At 39.1% G+C, this 21,581-nt stretch overlaps 3 protein-coding genes across 4 annotated transcripts; all 3 read left to right on the top strand.

Annotated features, from left to right (window-relative positions):
- Positions 1–1,581: 1,581 nt before the first annotated feature.
- On the top strand, positions 1,582–4,066 carry LOC133135156 (toll-like receptor 2; the record flags this gene model as incomplete). Its single annotated transcript, XM_061251949.1, has 1 exon — positions 1,582–4,066. A coding segment is annotated over one exon (1,698 nt), but the record flags the coding sequence as incomplete, so codon positions are not given.
- A 2,094-nt stretch (positions 4,067–6,160) lies between these two features.
- LOC133135800 (toll-like receptor 2) lies at positions 6,161–12,136 on the top strand. Its single transcript, XM_061253079.1, has 2 exons — positions 6,161–6,206; positions 8,811–12,136. The coding sequence occupies exon 2, from the start codon at positions 8,830–8,832 to the stop codon at positions 11,182–11,184; it is 2,355 nt and encodes a 784-aa protein (XP_061109063.1). The 5' UTR covers positions 6,161–6,206; positions 8,811–8,829; the 3' UTR covers positions 11,185–12,136.
- Positions 12,137–14,746: 2,610 nt separating this feature from the next.
- Positions 14,747–19,933, top strand: LOC133135611 (toll-like receptor 2). Of its 2 annotated transcripts, XM_061252757.1 has the most exons (3): positions 14,747–14,884; positions 15,712–15,829; positions 16,404–19,933. In XM_061252757.1, the coding sequence occupies exon 3, from the start codon at positions 16,423–16,425 to the stop codon at positions 18,772–18,774; it is 2,352 nt and encodes a 783-aa protein (XP_061108741.1). In that variant the 5' UTR covers positions 14,747–14,884; positions 15,712–15,829; positions 16,404–16,422; the 3' UTR covers positions 18,775–19,933. The 2 variants fall into 2 exon arrangements, with proteins under 2 accessions (XP_061108741.1, XP_061108742.1); XM_061252758.1 differs by lacking the exon at positions 15,712–15,829.
- Positions 19,934–21,581: the final 1,648 nt, after the last annotated feature.

The following is a 21,581-nucleotide window of genomic DNA, read 5'->3' as shown; positions in this document are numbered from 1 at the left end:
CGCAGGAAAATCCAAGGAGATCAGCAGTTTCTGAGATATTCAATCCACCCTGTCTGGCATCAACAGCATTCCACGGACAAAGTCACGTAGATCATATTTCTTCCACATTCTGACATTTGATCTGAAAAACAGCTGAACCTCTTGACCACATTTTGCTGCTACATGATTGGCTGATTAAATATTTGCATTAACACGCTGGTGTACAGGTCGACCTAAGAAAGTGCTCACTGAGTGTATAAAACAGGAAAATATTATTTTCATAATTATTGATATCCTTGCATTTGTGCTTATTCTTTATGGGACCCCATCTTTAGTTCAGCATCCACAGGATTTTGATGTAGGTTTGGAGTCATTGTCCTACTGGACATCCTACCAATAACCAAGTCTCAGCTTCCTAGCAGATACAACCAGATTTTCTATCAGAATTTCCAGGTACTTTGTTGAATTATATACTGTAAAATTGACGTTTACATTAAGCATTATTTAGGGCGACATTAGCTTAAGAGGTAAGAGTTGTCTGCCAGTCAGGAGGTTGCTGGTTAAATCCCCTGCCCTGGGTGTGTTGAAGTGTCCCTGAGAAAGACAACTAACCCCCAACTGCTCCCGACGAGCTGGTAGTGTTTATGTGAATGAGGGGTATCAGTTTTAAAGTGCTTTGGATATATGCAGTCCATCCATTTACTAAAATAAACATACAAAAATGAATGTACAACGTTATGTACTGCCACTGTAAACATAACATTGCTGTACAAGCTGATATGGAGTTACTTGAATTGCATTTCTTTCTTTAGACCACAAACCTCCAACAGACCTAGAGCCATTGTCAAACAGGCCATCAGTTATGTCTCACAATATCTAAAACCTTTATAAACTTTCCTCCTTTCAGATGTCCTTCTGACATTTCATCTAACAGCTTTTATACAATACGGGTGCATCTTGAATATCGTGGAAATTAATGAATATACTTTTCAGAAGGGCGACATTTCTATATTATAAATCCTTTTTTTGATTGGCCTTATGTAATATTCTAAAATTTTGGGATACTGGATTTTTGATTTCATGAGCTGTAAACCATTATCATCAAGATTAAAACCAAAAAAGGCTTTAAATATTTCATTGTATGTGTAATGAATCTAGAATATATGAAAGTTTCACTGTTTTAATTAAATTTTGTATAAAAATTAACTTTTCCACGATATTCTAATTTTTTTTAATGCACCTGTATATTACTTTATTATATTATAAAAAAATATTTTTCATTTTTCTCTGGTTCTTAAGCCTCAAAACATAAAGCTTTACTATGCTGAACTAAACTATACACTTATTTTTTTTCTTGAATAACTCAATCTTGGACGTAGACTGCTGTAATTATTATTATGCATTATTATTATTGTTTATTATTATTTAACTTTGTATCAACGCAACACTGCTTACTAACACATAACTTGTCTTCTTGACAGGTGTTCTTCCTCCTCCAGAATGGGAACCCTGATAATTACATTACTCTTCGTGTGTCTGCTCACAAAGCAGACCATGCAGTTGGAGAGACAGAATTGCCTGCATTGTGACAAGCAGTCCTTTTGTGAGGAGATCTGCAACTCTGAGACTGTACTGACTATTTCTGGTGTGAAGATTGATACTAATGCCGCTGTCCAGCCATTTGTTGAAGCCATGAAGAAGCGTGTGACAAGAATTTTTTTAAATAATGTGACAATCACTGATGAAGGCATCATTTACATCCTGGGGGCAATGGATAACTCTCCATTAACATTTTGGGGGATTGAGGATTCATCGCTTTCTGGACGTGGCTTGTTGGACAATATAAGGGACATACACGTTGACAAACTGGAAACAGTGTATATAAAAAATCTGGCAATTGATGGTTTTCATCAATTTAGTTCTCTAAATTACCTGGAAAATATCCTTGAATTCCTCAAGAATATATCTGTCATTAACAGCAAAGTCTTTCTCATGCCCTGCGAAACATCTAGGCTCTTGAAAAGGTTGGAATATCTGGACTTCACTGGGAACTTGCTCACTGATATTGCCATCAGACAGTCCTTGTGTCGTGGTACATTGCAACAGCTCAGATCTCTTAATCTGAGCAAGAACTCTATTAAGTCTCTTGATCTTATGAGCCACTTAGTCAGAACATTCAAGAAGCTTGAGTCCTTGGATTTAAGTCAAAATGTATTTTCTGAAATGCCTGTAGTGTGCACTTGGCCCAGAAGTCTGCGATACTTAAATCTGTCCTTGATCAAACTACGGAACATAACAGCATGTCTCCCAAAGAGTTTGCACGTTTTAGATTTACGTGGCAATTACCTGACTGTGTTTGACATAGAACTACCTTACCTCAAAGAGCTCTACATCTCAGGCAACAAGTTCAGGAGCTTGCCCTCAGGAAGGTGGTTCCCAACCCTACAGCTACTGCAGATCCAGAAAAACATTATCAACAAGTTTGACACAACGGATTTGAAGGAGTATAAGAACTTGCTAAATCTGGAAGCTGGCTACAACACATTTGAGTGCTCATGTAAATTTTTGGCTTTTATGCAGCAGAAGGTTGGACAGTTAGTCAGGATTGTTGATGGACCAGATAGCTATGTGTGTGACACACCAGTTACTTTGAGAGGACAACTGGTTGTAGATGCACACCTCTCCATATTTGAGTGTCACATGATGGTGGCTGTGTCTGGACTATCCACTATTGTCTTTTTGGCAACACTCATCTGTGGGATCCTTTGCTACAAGCTCCATGTTTTTTGGTACATAAGGATGACCTGGGCTTGGCTTCAAGCTAAGAGGAAACGAAAGATTAATGCGAACATCGCCATCTGCTATGACGCTTTTGTTTCTTACAGCGAGAGGGATTCTGAGTGGGTTGAGGAGTTCCTGGTCCAGGAACTGGAAGGAGCCCAGCCACCATTTCGGCTCTGCCTGCACAAACGTGACTTCCTTCCTGGGCAGTGGATAGCAGACAACATTATCAATGCTATGGAGAAAAGCCACACAACTCTCTTTGTCCTGTCCCAGCACTTCATCAGCAGTGAGTGGTGCAAGTATGAGCTTAATTCGCATTTTTGCCTGTTTGCAGAGAAAAATGACACTGCTGTCCTGATTCTTCTGGAGCCCATCTCCAAGGAAACCATTCCCAAGAGGTTCTGTAAACTGCGCAAATTTATGAACTCAAGAACCTATTTGGAGTGGCCAGAAGATGAGATGCAAAGACCTCTATTCTGGGACAATCTCAAGGTAGCAATTAAAAGAGACGCCTAACTTGGCTTAGAAAGTACAAGAAAGTCTCAATGGCCAATATTCGCTGTTTGTAAACATGAGGGAAGACAGGGGAATAACAAAAAACTTTTAGGTTTTCTCCTAATGAAACAATATATAGCCTAGACACATTAGAGCAAATATTTCTTTATCCAGAAAGAAGATGCATGTCTTCGACCTCGGTACAGTTCTCGGCGATTACAGTTTAGTCAAAATTAACAGGAGTGAAACTGTTCCAACATGGCCCGGTGGCAAGTACCTTTCCAACAAGGTACAATGTGTCATATTCTGGCAAAGTGTTTAGGGATACCGCTGCGTTTGCATAGCAGAATGACTATACAGACATGTGCAATTACAGGATTTGGACTTGATATAGATGTAAACCTGTCATTTTACTAGCTAATGGGGCTAAAAGAACTATGGTTTATCTAATTTTGAAATAAAATTCCATTTTACATGCGATGCAGTTTTGTTATAAAGCGCCAGGTTGAGTAATCCTTTTCAGAGAGCTTTTTGAACACTTTTGATACTCTCATATATGTGAATAAAACACGTGTGAAGGTTAATTTGCTTGACATTTTGTATAAAGAAAATCTGTTTTAATAGAAAAATAAGATATAATGCTCATTCATGTGTCTCGACAAAAAGATATGTAGATGTTTTGTATTTGGATAGATTTGGGGACACTTGAGGACATCTGGATGCAGTTTTGGGGAAAACTTATGTGGAGTTTTAATGCCTGTTGATATGTTTAACATAATTTGTACATAAGTTCACATCAAGTTTGTGCACAAATACAACGTAGTTGTGGGTTGGTCCTTGACTTAGAAATTGAGATATTCATTGCTAAACTATAAAAACACAAGGCTTTTTGTAATTTCTTTGTATTATAGTATAACTCTTGTGGACACTGTATGTACATGCTCTGACATAAATTTGTTCTGTCTCAAATTCATGAATGGTACAAGTCTCTTCTTTAGTCTTCGACCATGTGTGTTCGATAAATTGTTTTTGAGATATTGACACTTTTATAGGATGAGAACAAAATAGGTGCAAATTGCCCTCTAGGGGGGGGCAATGGGGAAAGGGTTAATTAGGCACACCAAAAGAAATTCTTGATACTTCAGTCAACAATACTGGAATAAGTAGGCTAACCTTTTTCACCATAGCGCTTGTTTATTTGTGTTCAAGTAGCCTAATAGTTTGCCTGCGATAAATGTGGGACTGGTCTTTCGATCACCTTTGGAAACTATTATTGATGTTTATCAACATGAGGACCAAAGTCAAGACCAAGCCACTTTAAGAGAGAGAAACAAGAATAAAACGGATTGCGACATCGGACAAATCTTATGCTTACCAAAATCAACTGTTTGGAACATAATTAAGAAGAAAGAGTGCAATGGTGAGCTTACTAATCACAAAGGCACTGGCAGGCCAAGGAAGACCTGTGGAAGCTGATGACTGATTTAATCGGGTGGGGAACAACGACTGGATAAAAATAGGAATGATTTTATTGGGCTTCCACACACAGATGTACATAAGGCATTATCAAGTTGTACAACTATACATTTGAAATTTTGTAATGAATTTGGTGAAAGATTTAACCAAATAGTGTATGTATCACTCCCTGGAACGTTTCCCAGTTTGGCTTGGAATTTATCTTCAAATGTATGTATTCTCCCAGCCTGACTTATCTTGTTCATATTAGTCTCATTATTTTCCATGTGTATGTTTCCGCTTTACATGTATTATACTCCATACATAGTATAGTTTGAATCATCGAAATGCTGCCTTTAATAGTTCTTGGCCAAAAAAATAAAAGCCCTTCCTTATGTCACAATAAGAGTGGACAGAGTGACCAGAATGAAGGGTTATAGACAGAGATCATCATGATGACTAGACATGACCCAGGATCAGTATAAACCTTTACACTGTATGTGTGTGAGGTTACAATCAGGCCTGGATAAGGTGATCTGGAGGCAAGTACTCAGAGATACAGAAATAGTAGTCTTTCTGTGTTCAAGCAGCAATTGAACTGGATTGCTTATTTCCCTCAAGAGGATATCTATTACTCACCTCATTGGTTCACTGTCCCGTGAAAGCTTAAAACTACTAAAAACAATTATCTTCTAATCAAATGTGGCATCAGGTGCTATGTCTTGGAACAATGCTTGTGTGAGACTGAAACCTGAACATTTATTTTTGTTTTAACATTATTCCCACTATTCATTATAATTTTTCTCTCCAGCACTACACATTACCTTACCAGGTCACTGAAAACCAGTTTTATGAGTCTGAAAGCAGACAGTTGCAAAGATGATTTTCTAATGAGATAGATTGATTTCTGCTGATTTCTGCTGGTTTGAATATTGGTCATTGATGTGAAAGTTTAAAGCTACAAAGTATGATGAATGTTTTTTTTTGTTTTTTTTACATAAGGCTATAGATATATTAGTAAGAATTACAAACTATTTCGGAGTAACATTCTTAACATTTGTGCATTTTCATTTCAGTTTAAAAACAAGACATACTACTTTTCCAATGTTCCTGATTTGGTAGGCTGAATCTACTTCCACCAGTATTGTTTTGAACTCCATAGAGCTGAACCTGATTGCAGTGAACAGGAACAATGTCTGTAGTTCTCAGACCAGGAAGGCGCTATCTGGTAAAAACGTATAAGCAAATGTGCAGGGACAATCTCTGAACCTGGAAACCAGCTAGTAGTCCTGTAAAGTTGATGATGAACTTTGAGAGCTGATAATGTTAACAAAATGTGAGTAGTATTGTCTTCCTTGCTCAAATGCATAAGATGGAGGAAGTTCTGAGTCTGCAGAGGTCCCCACTTCCTGAACTGCGTTGAATCAATGCTTACTTCCCCATTAACCTTGAAACAAAGCGATCTATAAGCAGCACAGAGGAGCTCCTTGAAGGTAAATTAAAATTGTACATAATTATGTTTTTACCGTGGTTGTTCATTGCTCTGATCATGGTTGTCTTCACAATGAGAAATTGAGGCTTCAGAACCAGAGGGTGAAACTTATAGTTTGTGAATATTTTGGAACAAGAAACTTTGTATTCAATTGCAAGACTTGAAAATGATCATTTTCTTCATGAATGCCTGAACAGCATTACACTCAGTGAGCACTTTATTGGTTATTTATTTGACTTATTTATCTTCTGCTGCTGTAGCCTATCGACTTAAGAGGTTTGACATGTTGTGTGTTCAGAGATGCTCTTCTGCATACGACTGTTGTAATGTGTGGTTATTTGTGTTACTGTCACCTTCTTGTCAGCTTTGATCAGTCTGGCCTTTCTCCTCTGGCCATTCTCCTCTGACCGCTCTCATTAACAAGGAGGTTTTGCCCGCAGAGCTTCTGCTCCCTGGATGTTTTCTTGTTTTTTGCACCATTCTCTGCAAACTCTAGAGACTGTTGAGCAGGAAAATCCAAGGAGATCAGCAGTTTCTGAGATATTCAATCCACCTTGTGTGGCATCAACAAGCATTCCATGGACAAAGTCACTTAGATCATATTTCTTCCACATTCTGACATTTGATCTGAAACAGCCGAACCTCTTGACCACATTTTGCTGATACATGATTGGCTGATTAAATATTTGCATTAACACGCTGGTGTACAGGTCGACCTAAGAAAGTGCTTACTGAGTGTATAAAACAGGATTATATTCTTTTCATAATTATTGATATCCTTGCATTTGTGCTTATTCTTTATGGAACCCCCTCTTCAGTTCAGCGTCCACAGGATTTTGATGTAGGTTTGGAGTCATTGTCCTACTGGACATCCTAACTATGACCAAGTCTCAGCTTCCCAGCAGATACAACCAGATTTTCTATCAGAATTTCCAGGTACTTTGTTGAATTACAGTGCTCAGCGTAAATGAGTACACCCCCTTCGAAAAGTAACATTTTAAACAATATCTCAATGAACACAAAAACAATTTCCAAAATGTTGACAAGACTAAGTTTCATTTAACATCTGTTAACCTTACTTTCATGTTATAAGTTAAATAATATAACTTAGAGAACAAAATTTTCAGTTTTACTCAAATTAGGGTGATGCAAAGGAAGCCTCTCCTAAAGCCCAGGCACAAAAAAGCCTGCCTAGAGTTTGCCAGGGCCCATGCCCCAAGATGAAGACTACTGGGACTCTATACTCTGGAGTGATGAGACCAAGATAAATGTTTTTGGAACTGATGGCTTAATCTGTATGGCGTCGCAAAGGTGAGGAATACAAAGAAAAATGCATGGTGCCTACAGTGAAACATGGTGGTGGCAGTGTCCTTATATGGGGTTGCATGAGTGCTGCTGGTGTCGGGGAGCTGCATTTCATTCATGGCATCATGAATTCACAGATGTATTGCTCTATACTGAAAGAGAAGATGCTACCATCACTCTGTGCCCTTGGTCGTCATGCACTTTTCCAACATGACAATGATCCTAAACACACATCTAAGGCCACTGTTGGATTTCTGAAGAAGAACAGGGTGAAAGTGATTCAGTGGCCAAGTATGTCTCCTGATCTGAACCCAATTGAACACCTGTGGGGAATTCTGAAGAGACATGTTGAGCATCACTCTCCATCCAGCATCCAGTCTCTAAAAGAGGTCATTCTTGAAGAATGGAAAAAGATCGATGTAGCAAAATGTTGTCAACTTGTTCATTCCATGCCTAGAAGACTTGGTGCTGTCATTAAAAATCATGGGGGCCATACAAAGTACTAGATGTAGTAGTTTTTGTTGTGAGGTGTACTCATTTTTGCATCGCCCTTATTTGAGTAAAACTGAAAAATGTGGAATCTAAGTTATATTATTAACCTTACTTTCATGTTATAAGTTAAACAGATGTTATATTAAACTTGGTCTTGTCAACATTTTGGAAATAGTTTTTGTGTTCATTGAGATATTGTTTAAAATGTTACTTTTCAAAGGGGGTGTACTCATTAACGCTGAGCACTGTATATATAGTAAAATTGGCATTTACAATAAGCATTATTTAGGGTGACATTAGCTCAAGAGGTAAGAGCAGTTGTCAACAACTAACCCCCAACTGCTCCTGACGAGTTGGTAGTGTTTACGTGAATGTGGGGCATCAGTTGTAAAGTGCTTTGGATATATGCAGTCCATCCATTTACTAAAATAAACATACAAAAATGAACTTTAGACTGCAAACCTCCAAAAGACCTAGAACTGCCATTGTAAAACCATCAGACATGGCCTTTCCTCCTTAAGGATTTCAGATGTCCTTCTGACATTTCATATTCAACAGATTTCATACAATGTATTACTTTATAATTTGTTTTTATTTTTATGCATTTTTCTCTGGTTCTTCAGCCTCAAAACATATAGCTTTACTATAAAGTATTTATAGCTGAACTAAACTATACACTTATTTTTTCTTGGATAACACACTTGGACTTATACTGCTGTAATTATTATTATGCATTATTATTATTGTAAACATTTAACTTTGTATCAACGCAACACTGCATACTAACACATAACTGTCTTCTTGACAGGTGTTCTTCCTCCTCCAGAATGGGAACCCTGATAATTACATTACTCTTTGTGTGTCTGCTCACAAGGCAGACCATGCAGTTGGAGAGACAGCATTGTGACAAGCAGTCCTTTTGTGACTGCTCTAATGAAAGACTTCCTCAGGTCCCCAAGGTGCCTAAAGACACCCTGGGATTCAACCTTTCCTTCAACCAAATTGAAATTATTACAGAGGATGACTTTCAAGAATATAGCCATTTGAAAACTCTCTACCTGCAAAATAACTGGATTAAATCTATTCACGAAAGTGCTTTTTCTTCTCTTGGTAACCTGGAAAGACTTGACCTGTCCTACAACCACCTTGCCACATTATACTCGTATTGGTTTGACTGGCTTATCTCACTTCGGCATCTAAACCTCTTAGGGAATACTTACGAAAAATTAGGGAGAGGATTTCTTTTTTACCGGCTGGGACAGATGAGAACCTTGCGGTTAGGGAGTCCCCGGCTTTATTACATGGGCAAGAATGACCTGGTGGGTTTGAGAGATCTAGATGAAATGGTGCTATCTCTCAACCACCTGATTCATTATGAGAAGGGTGCCCTCAGACAAATCCAACTCAATGGCTCCCTTACCCTTTGCCTTCGCCATTCATTTCAGAATGATTTGGTTCTTGTGAAAAACATCTTGAAGGACATCTGCAACTCTGATATTTCTCTGACTATTGCTGATGTGATGATGAATAGTAATGCCACCGTCCAGCCATTTGTTGAAGCCATGAAGAAGGGTGTGACAAGGTTTTCCTTAAATAATGTGACAGCCACTGATGAAGCCATCATTTACTTCCTGATGGCAATGGATAACTCTCCAATAACATTTTTAGGGATTGAGGATTCATCATTTCTTGGACGTGGCTTTTGGGACAATGTAAATGCCACACGCTTTGACAAGCTGGAAACATTGTATATAAAAAATCTAGCAATTCAGGATTTTTATGCATTTAGTTCTCTCAGTTACCTCGAAAATATCCTTGAATTCCCCAAGAATATATCTGTCATTAACAGCCAAGTCTTTCTCATGCCCTGCCCAACGTCTAGGCTCTTGAAAAGGTTGGAATATCTGGACTTCACTGGGAACTTGCTCACTGATATTGCCATGAGAGAGTCCATGTGTGATGGACATGGTACGTTGCAGCAGCTCAGATCTCTTAATGTGAGCAAGAATTCTCTTAGGTATCTTGATATAATGAGCCACTTAGTCAGAAACCTCAACAAGCTTGAGTCCTTGGATTTAAGTCAAAATGTATTTTCTGAAATGCCTGTAGTGTGCACTTGGCCCACAAGTCTGCGATACTTAAATCTGTCCTTGACCCAACTACGGGACATAACAGCATGTCTCCCAAAGAGTTTGCACGTTTTAGATTTACGTGGCAATTACCTGACTGTGTTTGACATAGAACTACCTTACCTCAAAGAGCTCTACATCTCAGGCAACAAGTTCAGGAGCTTGCCCTCAGGAAGGTGGTTCCCAACCCTACAGTTACTGCAGATCCAGAAAAACATTATCAAAATGTTTGACACAATGGATTTGAAGGAGTATAAGAACTTGCAAAATCTGGAAGCTGGCTACAACATATTTGACTGTTCATGTGAATTTTTGGCTTTTATGCAGCAGAAGGTAGGACAGTTAGTCAGGATTGTTGATGGACCAGATAGCTATGTGTGTGACACACCAGTTGATTTGAGAGGACAACTGATTGTAGATGCACACCTCTCCATATTTGAGTGTCACATGATGGTGGCTGTGTCTGGACTATCCACTATTGTCTTTTTGGCAACACTCATCTGTGGGATCCTTTGTTACAAGCTCCATGTTTTTTGGTACATAAGGATGACCTGGGCTTGGCTTCAAGCTAAGAGGAAACGAAAGATTAATGCGAACATCGCCATCTGCTATGACGCTTTTGTTTCTTACAGCGAGAGGGATTCTGAGTGGGTTGAGGAGTTCCTGGTCCAGGAACTGGAGGGAGCCCAGCCACCATTTCGGCTCTGCCTGCACAAACGTGACTTCCTTCCTGGGCAGTGGATAGCAGACAACATTATCAATGCTATGGAGAAAAGCCACACAACTCTCTTTGTCCTGTCCCAGCACTTCGTCAGCAGTGAGTGGTGCAAGTATGAGCTTGATTTCTCGCATTTTCGCCTGTTTGCAGAGAATAATGACACTGCTGTCCTGATTCTTCTGGAGCCCATCTCCAAGGAAACCATTCCCAAGAGGTTCTGTAAACTGCGCAAATTTATGAACTCAAGAACCTATTTGGAGTGGCCAGAAGATGAGATGCAAAGACCTCTATTCTGGGACAATCTCAAGGTAGCAATTAAAAGAGATTACGCCTAACTTGGCTTAGAAAGTACAAGAAAGTCTCAATGGCCAATATTCACTGTTTGTAAACATGAGGGAAGACCGGGGAATAACAAAAAACTTTTAGGTTTTCTCCTAATGAAACAATATATAGCCTAGACACATTAGAGCAAATATTTCTTTATCCAGAAAGAAGATGCATGTCTTCGACCTCGGTACAGTTCTCGGCGATTACAGTTTAGTCAAAATCAGCAGGAGTGAAACTGTTCCAACATGGCCCGGTGGCAAGTACCTTTCCAACAAGGTATAATGTGTCATATTCTGGCAAAGTGTTTAGGGATATCGCTGCGTTTGCATAGCAGAATGACTATACAGAAATGTGCAATTACAGGATTTGGACTTGATATAGATGTAAACCTGTCATTTTACTAGCTAATGGGGCTAAAAGAACTATGGTTTATCTAATTTTGAAATAAAATTCCAGTTTACATGCGATGCAGTTTTGTTATAAAGCGCTAGGTTGAGTAATCCTTTTCAGAGAGCTTTTTGAACACTTTTGATACTCTCATATATGTGAATAAAACACGTGTGAAGGTTAATTTGCTTGACATTTTGTATAAAGAAAATCTGTTTTAATAGAAAAATAAGATATAATGCTCATTCATGTGTCTCGGCAAAAAGATATGTAGATGTTTTGTATTTGGATAGATTTGGGGGCACTTGAGGACATCTGGATGCAGTTTTGGGGAAAACTTACGTGGAGTTTTAATGCCTGTTGATATGTTTAACATAATTTGTACATAAGTTCACATCAAGTTTGTGCACAAATACAACGTAGTTGTGGGTTGGTCCTTGACTTAGAAATTGAGATATTCATTGCTAAACTATAAAAACACAAGGCTTTTTGTAATTTCTTTGTATTATAGTATAACTCTTGTGGACACTGTATGTACATGCTCTGACATAAATTTGTTCTGTCTCAAATTCATGAATGGTACAAGTCTCTTCTTTAGTCTTCGACCATGTGTGTTCGATAAATTGTTTTTGAGATATTGACACTTTTATAGGATGAGAACAAAATAGGTGCAAATTGCCCTCTAGGGGGGGGCAATGGGGAAAGGGTTAATTAGGCACACCAAAAGAAATTCTTGATACTTCAGTCAACAATACTGGAATAAGTAGGCTAACCTTTTTCACCATAGCGCTTGTTTATTTGTGTTCAAGTAGCCTAATAGTTTGCCTGCGATAAATGTGGGACTGGTCTTTTGATCAGCTTTGGAAACTATTATTGATGTTTATCAACATGAGGACCAAAGTCAAGACCAAGCCACTTTAAGAGAGAGAAACAAGAATAAAACGGATTGCGACATCGGACAAATCTTATGCTTACCAAAATCAACTGTTTGGAACATAATTAAGAAGAAAGAGTGCAATGGTGAGCTTACTAATCACAAAGGCACTGGCAGGCCAAGGAAGACCTGTGGAAGCTGATGACTGATTTAATCGGGTGGGGAACAACGACTGGATAAAAATAGGAATGATTTTATTGGGCTTCCACACACAGATGTACATAAGGCATTATCAAGTTGTACAACTATACATTTGAAATTTTGTAATGAATTTGGTGAAAGATTTAACCAAATAGTGTATGTATCACTCCCTGGAACGTTTCCCAGTTTGGCTTGGAATTTATCTTCAAATGTATGTATTCTCCCAGCCTGACTTATCTTGTTCATATTAGTCTCATTATTTTCCATGTGTATGTTACGCTTTACATGTATTATACTCCATACAACACTGCTTCCTGACATAGGATTTCAAAATAGAGTTAGTTTGAATCATTGAAATGCTGCCTTTAATAGTTCTTGGCCAAAAAAATAAAAGCCCTTCCTTATGTCACAAGAGTGGACAGAGTGACCAGAATGAAGGGTTATAGACAGAGATCATCATGATGACTAGACATGACCCAGGATCAGTATAAACCTTTACACTATATGTGTGTGAGGTTACAATCAGGCCTGGATAAGGTGATCTGGAGGCAAGTACTCAGAGATACAGAAATAGTAGTCTTTCTGTGTTCAAGCAGCAATTGAACTGGATTGCTTATTTCCCTCAAGAGGATATCTATCACTCACCTCATTGGTTCACTGTCCCGTGAAAGCTTAAAACTACTAAAAACAATTATCTTCTAATCAAATGTGGCATCAGGTGCTATGTCTTGGAACAATGCTTGTGTGAGACTGAAACACACCTGGACTATTGCAATTCCCTCTTGGCTGGCCTCCCAGCGTCCGCCATCAGACCCCTCCAACTTATCCAGAATGCAGCAGCTCGTCTGGTCTTCAACCTTCCCAAATACTCACACGTCACCCCCTGCTTACTTCCCTCCACTGGCTGCCTGTCATGGCTCGCATCAAATTCAAAACATTGGTGCTAGCCTTCCAGGCAGTTAAGGGGTCTTCCCCAGCTTACCTCCAAAAAATCATCAGACCCTACACCCCTGCCAGACCTCTTCGTTTAGCCTCCACAGGCCGCTTGGCACCGCCCCCTCTCCGAACCTCCACCTCACGCTCACGACTACTGTCTGTTCTGGCTCCACAGTGGTGGAACTTATCCCTGGTTATGGGTATGCACTTTGTTGTACGTCGCTCTGGATAAGAGCATCTGCCAAATGCCATTAATGTAATGTAATCTAATAAAACCTGAACATTTATTTTTGTTTTAACATTATTCCCATTATTCATTATAATTTTTCTCTCCAGCGCTACACATTGGTGGTGGTTGTGGCCAGTTTCCCCCATCACTGTAAAGTACTTTCAGTATGAGCAAAGTTTTTATTTTTTATTTTACAGTCGAAGCGATTTGAACCATTACAAACTGACCGTTCAGCCAAATGGCAAATGAAATCCAAAGTGTCAGGCACAGTTGTGCAATACCTAGCTCCTAATCTCTGTTGAAAAAGCGTGGCTTATGCGGAAATGGACAGGCGTGTGAGTTTGCACTATTGCTAAATGCTACGAGGGGAAAGTTAGCAGTGTTTGGGATCAAATAAGTGCAAATCACTGGCCCTAGTTGCCTTACCAGGTCACTGAAAACCAGTTTTATGATTCTGAAAGCAGACAGTTGCAAAGATGATTTTCTAATGAGATAATGATTTCTGCTGGTTTGAATATTGGTAATTGATGTGAAAGTTTAAATTAATGTTTTTTTATATTTTTTATATAAGGCTATATTAGTAAATAGGTATAGGTATATTAGTAACAATTACAATCTATTTCGGAGTAACATTCTTCACATTTGTGCATTTTCATTTCAGTTTAAAAACAAAAGACATACTACTTTTCCAATGTTCCTGATTTGGTAGGCTGAATCTACTTCCACCAGTATTGTTTTGAACTCCATAGCCCTGAACAGCTGAACCTGATTGCAGTGAACAGGAACAATGTCTGTAGTTCTCAGACCAGGAAGTTGCTATCTGGTAAAAATGTATATGCAAATACTCTGAACTTGGAAACCAGCAAGCAGTCCTGTGAAGTTGATGATGAACTTTGAGACCTGATAATTTTAACAAAATGTGAGTACTATTGTCTTCCTTGCTCAAATGCATACAATGGAGGAAGTTCTGAGTCTGCAGAGGTCCCCACTTCCGGAGACTGAACTGCGTTGAATCAAGCTTACTTCCCCATTAACCTTGAAACAAAGCGATCTATAAGCAGCACAGAGGAGCTCCTTGAAGGTAAATTAAAATTGTACACAATTATGTTTTTACCGTGCTTGTTCATTGCTTTGATCATGGTTGTCTTCACAATAAGAAATTGAGGCTTCAGAACCAGAGGGTGAAACTTATAGTTTGTGAATATTTTGGAACAAGAAACTTTGTATTCAATTGAACTTTGTATTCAATTGCAAGACTTGAAAATGATCATTTTCTTCATGGATAGAGTGCCTGAACTGCATTACACTCAGTGAGCACTTTATTGGTTATTTATTTGACTTATTTGTCTTCTGCTGCTGTAGCCTATCGACTTGAGAGGTTTGACAAGTTGTGTGTTCAGAGATACTCTTCTGTATACGACTGTTGTAATGTGTGGTTATTTGTGTTACTGTCACCTTCCTGTCAGCTTTGACCAGTCTGGCCTTTCTCCTCTGGCCATTCTCCTCTGACCTCTCTCATTAACAAGGAGGTTTTGCCCACAGAGCTTCTGCTCCCTGGATGTTTTCTTGTTTTTTGCACCATTCTCTGCAAACTCTAGAGACTGTTGAGCAGGAAAATCCAAGGAGATCAGCAGTTTCTGAGATATTCAATCCACCTTGTGTGGCATCAACAAGCATTCCATGGACAAAGTCACTTAGATCATATTTCTTCCACATTCTGACATTTGATCTGAAACAGCTGAACCTCTTGACCACATTTTGCTGCTACATGATTGGCTGATTAAGTATTTGCATTAACACGCTGGTGTACAGTTCGACCTAAGAAAGTGCTCACTGAGTGTATAAAACAGGATTATATTCTTTTCATAATTATTGATATCCTTATTCTTTATGGAACCCCCTCTTCAGTTCAGCGTCCACAGGATTTTGATGTAGGTTTGGAGTCATTGTCCTACTGGACATCCTACCTATGACCAAGTCTCAGCTTCCAAGCAGAAACAACCAGATTTTCTATCAGAATTTCCAGGTACTTTGTTTAATTATATACTGTAAAATTGGCATTTACAATAAGCATTATTTAGGGTGACATTAGCTCAAGAGGTAAGAGCAGTTGTCAACAACTAACCCCCAACTGCTCCTGACGAGTTGGTAGTGTTTACATGAATGTGGGGCATCAGTTGTAAAGTGCTTTGGATATATGCAGTCCATCCATTTACTGAAATAAACATACAAAAATGAACTTTAGACCGCAAACCTCCAACAGACCTAGAACTGCCATTGTAAAACCATCAGACATGGCCTTTCCTCCTTAAGGATTTCAGATGTCCTTCTGACATTTCATATTCAACAGATTTCATACAATGTATTACTTTATAATTTGTTTTTATTTTTATGCATTTTTCTCTGGTTCTTCAGCCTCAAAACATATAGCTTTACTATAAAGTATTTATAGCTGAACTAAACTATACACTTATTTTTTCTTGGATAACACACTTGGACTTATACTGCTGTAATTATTATTATGCATTATTATTATTGTAAACATTTAACTTTGTATCAACGCAACACTGCATACTAACACATAACTGTCTTCTTGACAGGTGTTCTTCCTCCTCCAGAATGGGAACCCTGATAATTACATTACTCTTTGTGTGTCTGCTCACAAGGCAGACCATGCAGTTGGAGAGACAGCATTGTGACAAGCAGTCCTTTTGTGACTGCTCTAATGAAAGACTTCCTCAGGTCCCCAAGGTGCCTAAAGACACCCTGGGATTCAACCTTTCCTTCAACCAAATTGAAATTATTACAGAGGATGACTTTCAAGAATATAGCCATTTGAAAACTCTCTACCTGCAAAATAACTGGATTAAATCTATTCACGAAAGTGCTTTTTCTTCTCTTGGTAACCTGGAAAGACTTGACCTGTCCTACAACCACCTTGCCACATTATACTCGTATTGGTTTGACTGGCTTATCTCACTTCGGCATCTAAACCTCTTAGGGAATACTTACGAAAAATTAGGGAGAGGATTTCTTTTTTACCGGCTGGGACAGATGAGAACCTTGCGGTTAGGTAGTCCCCGGCTTTACTACATGGGCAAGAATGACCTGGTGGGTTTGAGAGATCTAGATGAAATGGTGCTATCTCTCAACCACCTGATTCATTATGAGAAGGGTGCCCTCAGACAAATCCAACTCAATGGCTCCCTTACCCTTTGCCTTCGCCATTCATTTCAGAATGATTTGGTTCTTGTGAAAAACATCTTGAAGGACATCTGCAACTCTGATATTTCTCTGACTATTGCTGATGTGATGATGAATAGTAATGCCACCGTCCAGCCATTTGTTGAAGCCATGAAGAAGGGTGTGACAAGGTTTTCCTTAAATAATGTGACAGCCACTGATGAAGCCATCATTTACTTCCTGATGGCAATGGATAACTCTCCAATAACATTTTTAGGGATTGAGGATTCATCATTTCTTGGACGTGACTTTTGGGACAATGTAAATGCCACACGCTATGACAAGCTGGAAACATTGTATATAAAAAATCTAGCAATTCAGGATTTGTATGCATTTAGTTCTCTCAGTTACCTCGAAAATATCCTTGAATTCCCCAAGAATATATCTGTCATTAACAGCCAAGTCTTTCTCATGCCCTGCCCAACGTCTAGGCTCTTGAAAAGGTTGGAATATCTGGACTTCACTGGGAACTTGCTCACTGATATTGCCATGAGAGAGTCCATGTGTGATGGACATGGTACATTGCAGCAGCTCAGATCTCTTAATGTGAGCAAGAACTCTCTTAGGTATCTTGATATAATGAGCCACTTAGTCAGAAACCTCAACAAGCTTGAGTCCTTGGATTTAAGTCAAAATGTATTTTCTGAAATGCCTGTAGTGTGCACTTGGCCCACAAGTCTGCGATACTTAAATCTGTCCTTGACCCAACTACGGGACATAACAGCATGTCTCCCAAAGAGTTTGCACGTCTTAGATTTACGTGGCAATTACCTGACTGTGTTTGACATAGAACTACCTTACCTCAAAGAGCTCTACATCTCAGGCAACAAGTTCAGGAGCTTGCCCTCAGGAAGGTGGTTCCCAACCCTACAGCTACTGCAGATCCAGAAAAACATTATCAACATGTTTGACACAATGGATTTGAAGGAGTATAAGAACTTGCAAAATCTGGAAGCTGGCTACAACATATTTGACTGTTCATGTGAATTTTTGGCTTTTATGCAGCAAAAAGTTGGACAGTTAGTCAGGATTGTTGATGGACCAGATAGCTATGTGTGTGACACACCAGTTGATTTGAGAGGACAACTGGTTGTAGATGCACACCTCTCCATATTTGAGTGTCACATGATGGTGGCTGTGTCTGGACTATCCACTATTGTCTTTTTGGCAACACTCATCTGTGGGATCCTTTGCTACAAGCTCCATGTTGTTTGGTACATAAGGATGACTTGCGCTTGGCTTCAAGCTAAGAGGAAACGAAAGATTAATGCGAACATCGCCATCTGCTATGACGCTTTTGTTTCTTACAGCGAGAGGGATTCTGAGTGGGTTGAGGAGTTCCTGGTCCAGGAACTGGAGGGAGCCCAGCCACCATTTCGGCTCTGCCTGCACAAACGTGACTTCCTTCCTGGGCAGTGGATAGCAGACAACATTATCAATGCTATGGAGAAAAGCCACACAACTCTCTTTGTCCTGTCCCAGCACTTCGTCAGCAGTGAGTGGTGCAAGTATGAGCTTGATTTCTTGCATTTTCGCCTGTTTGCAGAGAAAAATGACACTGCTGTCCTGATTCTTCTGGAGCCCATCTCCAAGGAAACCATTCCCAAGAGGTTCTGTAAACTGCGCAAATTTATGAACTCAAGAACCTATTTGGAGTGGCCAGAAGATGAGATGCAAAGACCTCTATTCTGGGACAATCTCAAGGTAGCAATTAAAAGAGACGCCTAACTTGGCTTAGAAAGTACAAGAAAGTCTCAATGGCCAATATTCGCTGTAAACATGAGGGAAGACTGGGGAACAACCAAACACTTTTAGGTTTTCTCCTAATGAGACAATATACAGTGGCAAAAAAAAGTATGTGAGCCCTTTGGAATTACTTGGTTTTCTGCATTAATTGGTCATAAAATGTGATCTGATCTACATCTAAGTCCCAAGTATAGACAAACCCAATGTGCTTAACCTAATACCACACAAACAATTATAATATTTCATGTCTTTATTGGACACATCCATTAAACATTCACAGTGCTGGTGGAAAAAGTAAGTGAATCCTTATGCTAATGACTTCACCAAAAGCTCATTAGAGTCAGGAGTTAGCAAACCTGGAGTCCAATCAATGAAACGAGATTGGAGCGAGGTGTAGAGCTACTTTGACTTATAAAAAACACTCAAACGTTTTGGTTTGCTATTCACAAGAAGCCTCTGCTGATGTGAACCATGCCTTGCAAAAAAGAGATCTCCAAAGACTAGGGATGTGTATCGTTAGGATTTTATTGATACCGATACCAATACCGATACTCCTTATCGGTGCCGGTATTTATCGATACTCTTATCGATACCACGGCGTGTAATTTAGTGTATAAAATAAAGATGTTACAAGATGGTAAAAGATTCAATCATTTTTTATTACCTCTGGTTAATCTAATTTTGAAATAAAGTTCCATTTTAAATGTGATGCATATTTGTTATAAAGCGTTAGATTGAGTAATCAGGTGAATAAAACATGCGTGAAGGTTAATTGTCATTACATTTTGTATCATAAAATCTGTTTTAATAGAAAAATAAGCTTTTCTGATCGTTCATGTGTCTGGACAAAAATAAATGCAGATGTTTTGTATTTGGATAAATTTGGGGACACTTGAGGACATCTGGATGCAGTTTTGGGAAAACTTGTGGAATTTGAATGCCTGTCGATATCTTTACCGTATTTTGGGCACAAATATAACCTAGTTGTGGGTTGGTCCTTGACTTAGAAATTGAGATGTTCATGGCTAAATGTAATGTAAACTATCAAAACACAAGGCTTTTTGTAATTTCTTTGTATTTTAGTGTAACGTTTGTGGACACTGTGCATGCTCTGACATAAATTTGTTCTGTCTCAACCTCATGAATGGTACAAGTCTCTTCTTTAGTCTTCAACAATATGTGTTCAATAAATTGTTTTTGAGATATTGACACTTTTATAGGATGAGTACAAAATAGGGGGGGGGGGGGGTGCAATGGGGAAAGGGTTAATTAGGCACACCAAAATAAATTCTTGATACTTGAGTCAACAATACTGGAATAAGTAGGCTAACCTTTTTCACCATAGTGCTTGTTTCTTTGCGTTCAAGTAGCCTAATGGTTTGCCCGCAATAAATGCCTTTATAAATGTTGGCAAAAACAAATTAACCAGTTAATCTTCCATACCCCCCCACCAATTATTTGGGCATGAAATACAGTCAGGTCCATAAATATTGGGACATCGACACAATTCTCCTCTTTTTGGCTCTATACACCACCATAATGGATTTGAAATGAAACAAACAAGATATGCTTTAACTGCAGACTTTCAGCTTTAATTTGAGGGTATTTACATCCAAATCAGTGTAGGAATTACAACAGTTTCTATATGTGCCTCCCACTTTTTAAGGGACCAAAAGTAATGGGACAAACTTACAATGATAAATCAAACTTTCACTTTTTAATACTTGGTTGCAAATCCTTTGCAGTCAATTACAGCCTGAAGTCTGGAACGCATAGACATCACCAGACGCTGGGTTTCATCCCTGGTGATGCTCTGCCAGGCCTCTACTGCAACTGTCTTCAGTTCCTGCTTGTTCTTGGGGCATTTTCCCTTCAGTTTTGTCTTCAGCAAGTGAAATGCATGTTCAATCGGATTCAGGTCAGGTGATTGACTTGGCCATTGCATAACATTCCACTTCTTTGCCTTAAAAAACTCTTTGGTTGCTTTCGCAGTATGCTTTGGGTCATTGTCTATCTGCACTGTGAAGCGCCGTCCAATGAGTTCTGAAGCATTTGGCTGAATATGAGCAGATAATATTGCCCAAAACACTTCAGAATTCATCCTGCTGCTTTTGTCAGCAGTCACATCATCAATAAATACAAGGGAACCAGTTCCATTGGCAGCCATAGATGCCCACGCCATGACACTACCACCACCATGCTTCACTGATGAGGTGGTATGTTTTGGATCATGAGCAGTTCCTTTCCTTCTCCATACTCTTCTCTTCCCATCATTCTGGTACAAGTTGATCTTTGTCTCATCTGTCCATAGGATGTTGTTCCAGAACTGTAAAGGCTTTTTTAGATGTTGTTTGGCAAACTCTAATCTGGTCTTCCTGTTTTTGAGGCTCACCAATGGTTTACATCTTGTGGTGAACCCTCTGTATTCACTCTGGTGAAGTCTTCTCTTGATTGTTGACTTTGACACACATACACCATCCTCCTGGAGAGTGTTCTTGATCTGGCCAGGGAAATAATTTTTCTGTCATCCACCACAGTTGTTTTCCGTGGTCTTCTGGGTCTTTTGGTGTTGCTGAGCTCACCGGTGCGTTCTTTCTTTTTAAGAATGTTCCAAACAGTTGATTTGGCCACACCTAATGTTTTTGCTATTTCTCTGATGGGTTTGTTTTGATTTTTCAGCCTAATGATGGCTTGCTTCACTGATAGTGACAGCTCTTTGGATCTCATATTGAGAGTTGACAGCAGCAGATTCCAAATGCAAATAGCACACTTGAAATTAACTCTAGACC

Source organism: Conger conger, chromosome 8 (genome assembly GCF_963514075.1).
Source record: "Conger conger chromosome 8, fConCon1.1, whole genome shotgun sequence".
NCBI classification, from domain to species: domain Eukaryota; kingdom Metazoa; phylum Chordata; class Actinopteri; order Anguilliformes; family Congridae; genus Conger; species Conger conger.
The sequence above is the reverse complement of the archived record's forward strand: the minus strand, read 5'-3'. Positions and strand labels throughout refer to the sequence as shown.

Bases quoted from the DNA above. Each gene is read 5' to 3' on its own strand.
- LOC133135800 (XM_061253079.1), top strand. From the start codon at position 8,830: ATGGGAACCCTGATAATTACATTACTCTTTGTGTGTCTGCTCACAAGG.
- LOC133135611 (XM_061252758.1), top strand. From the start codon at position 16,423: ATGGGAACCCTGATAATTACATTACTCTTTGTGTGTCTGCTCACAAGG.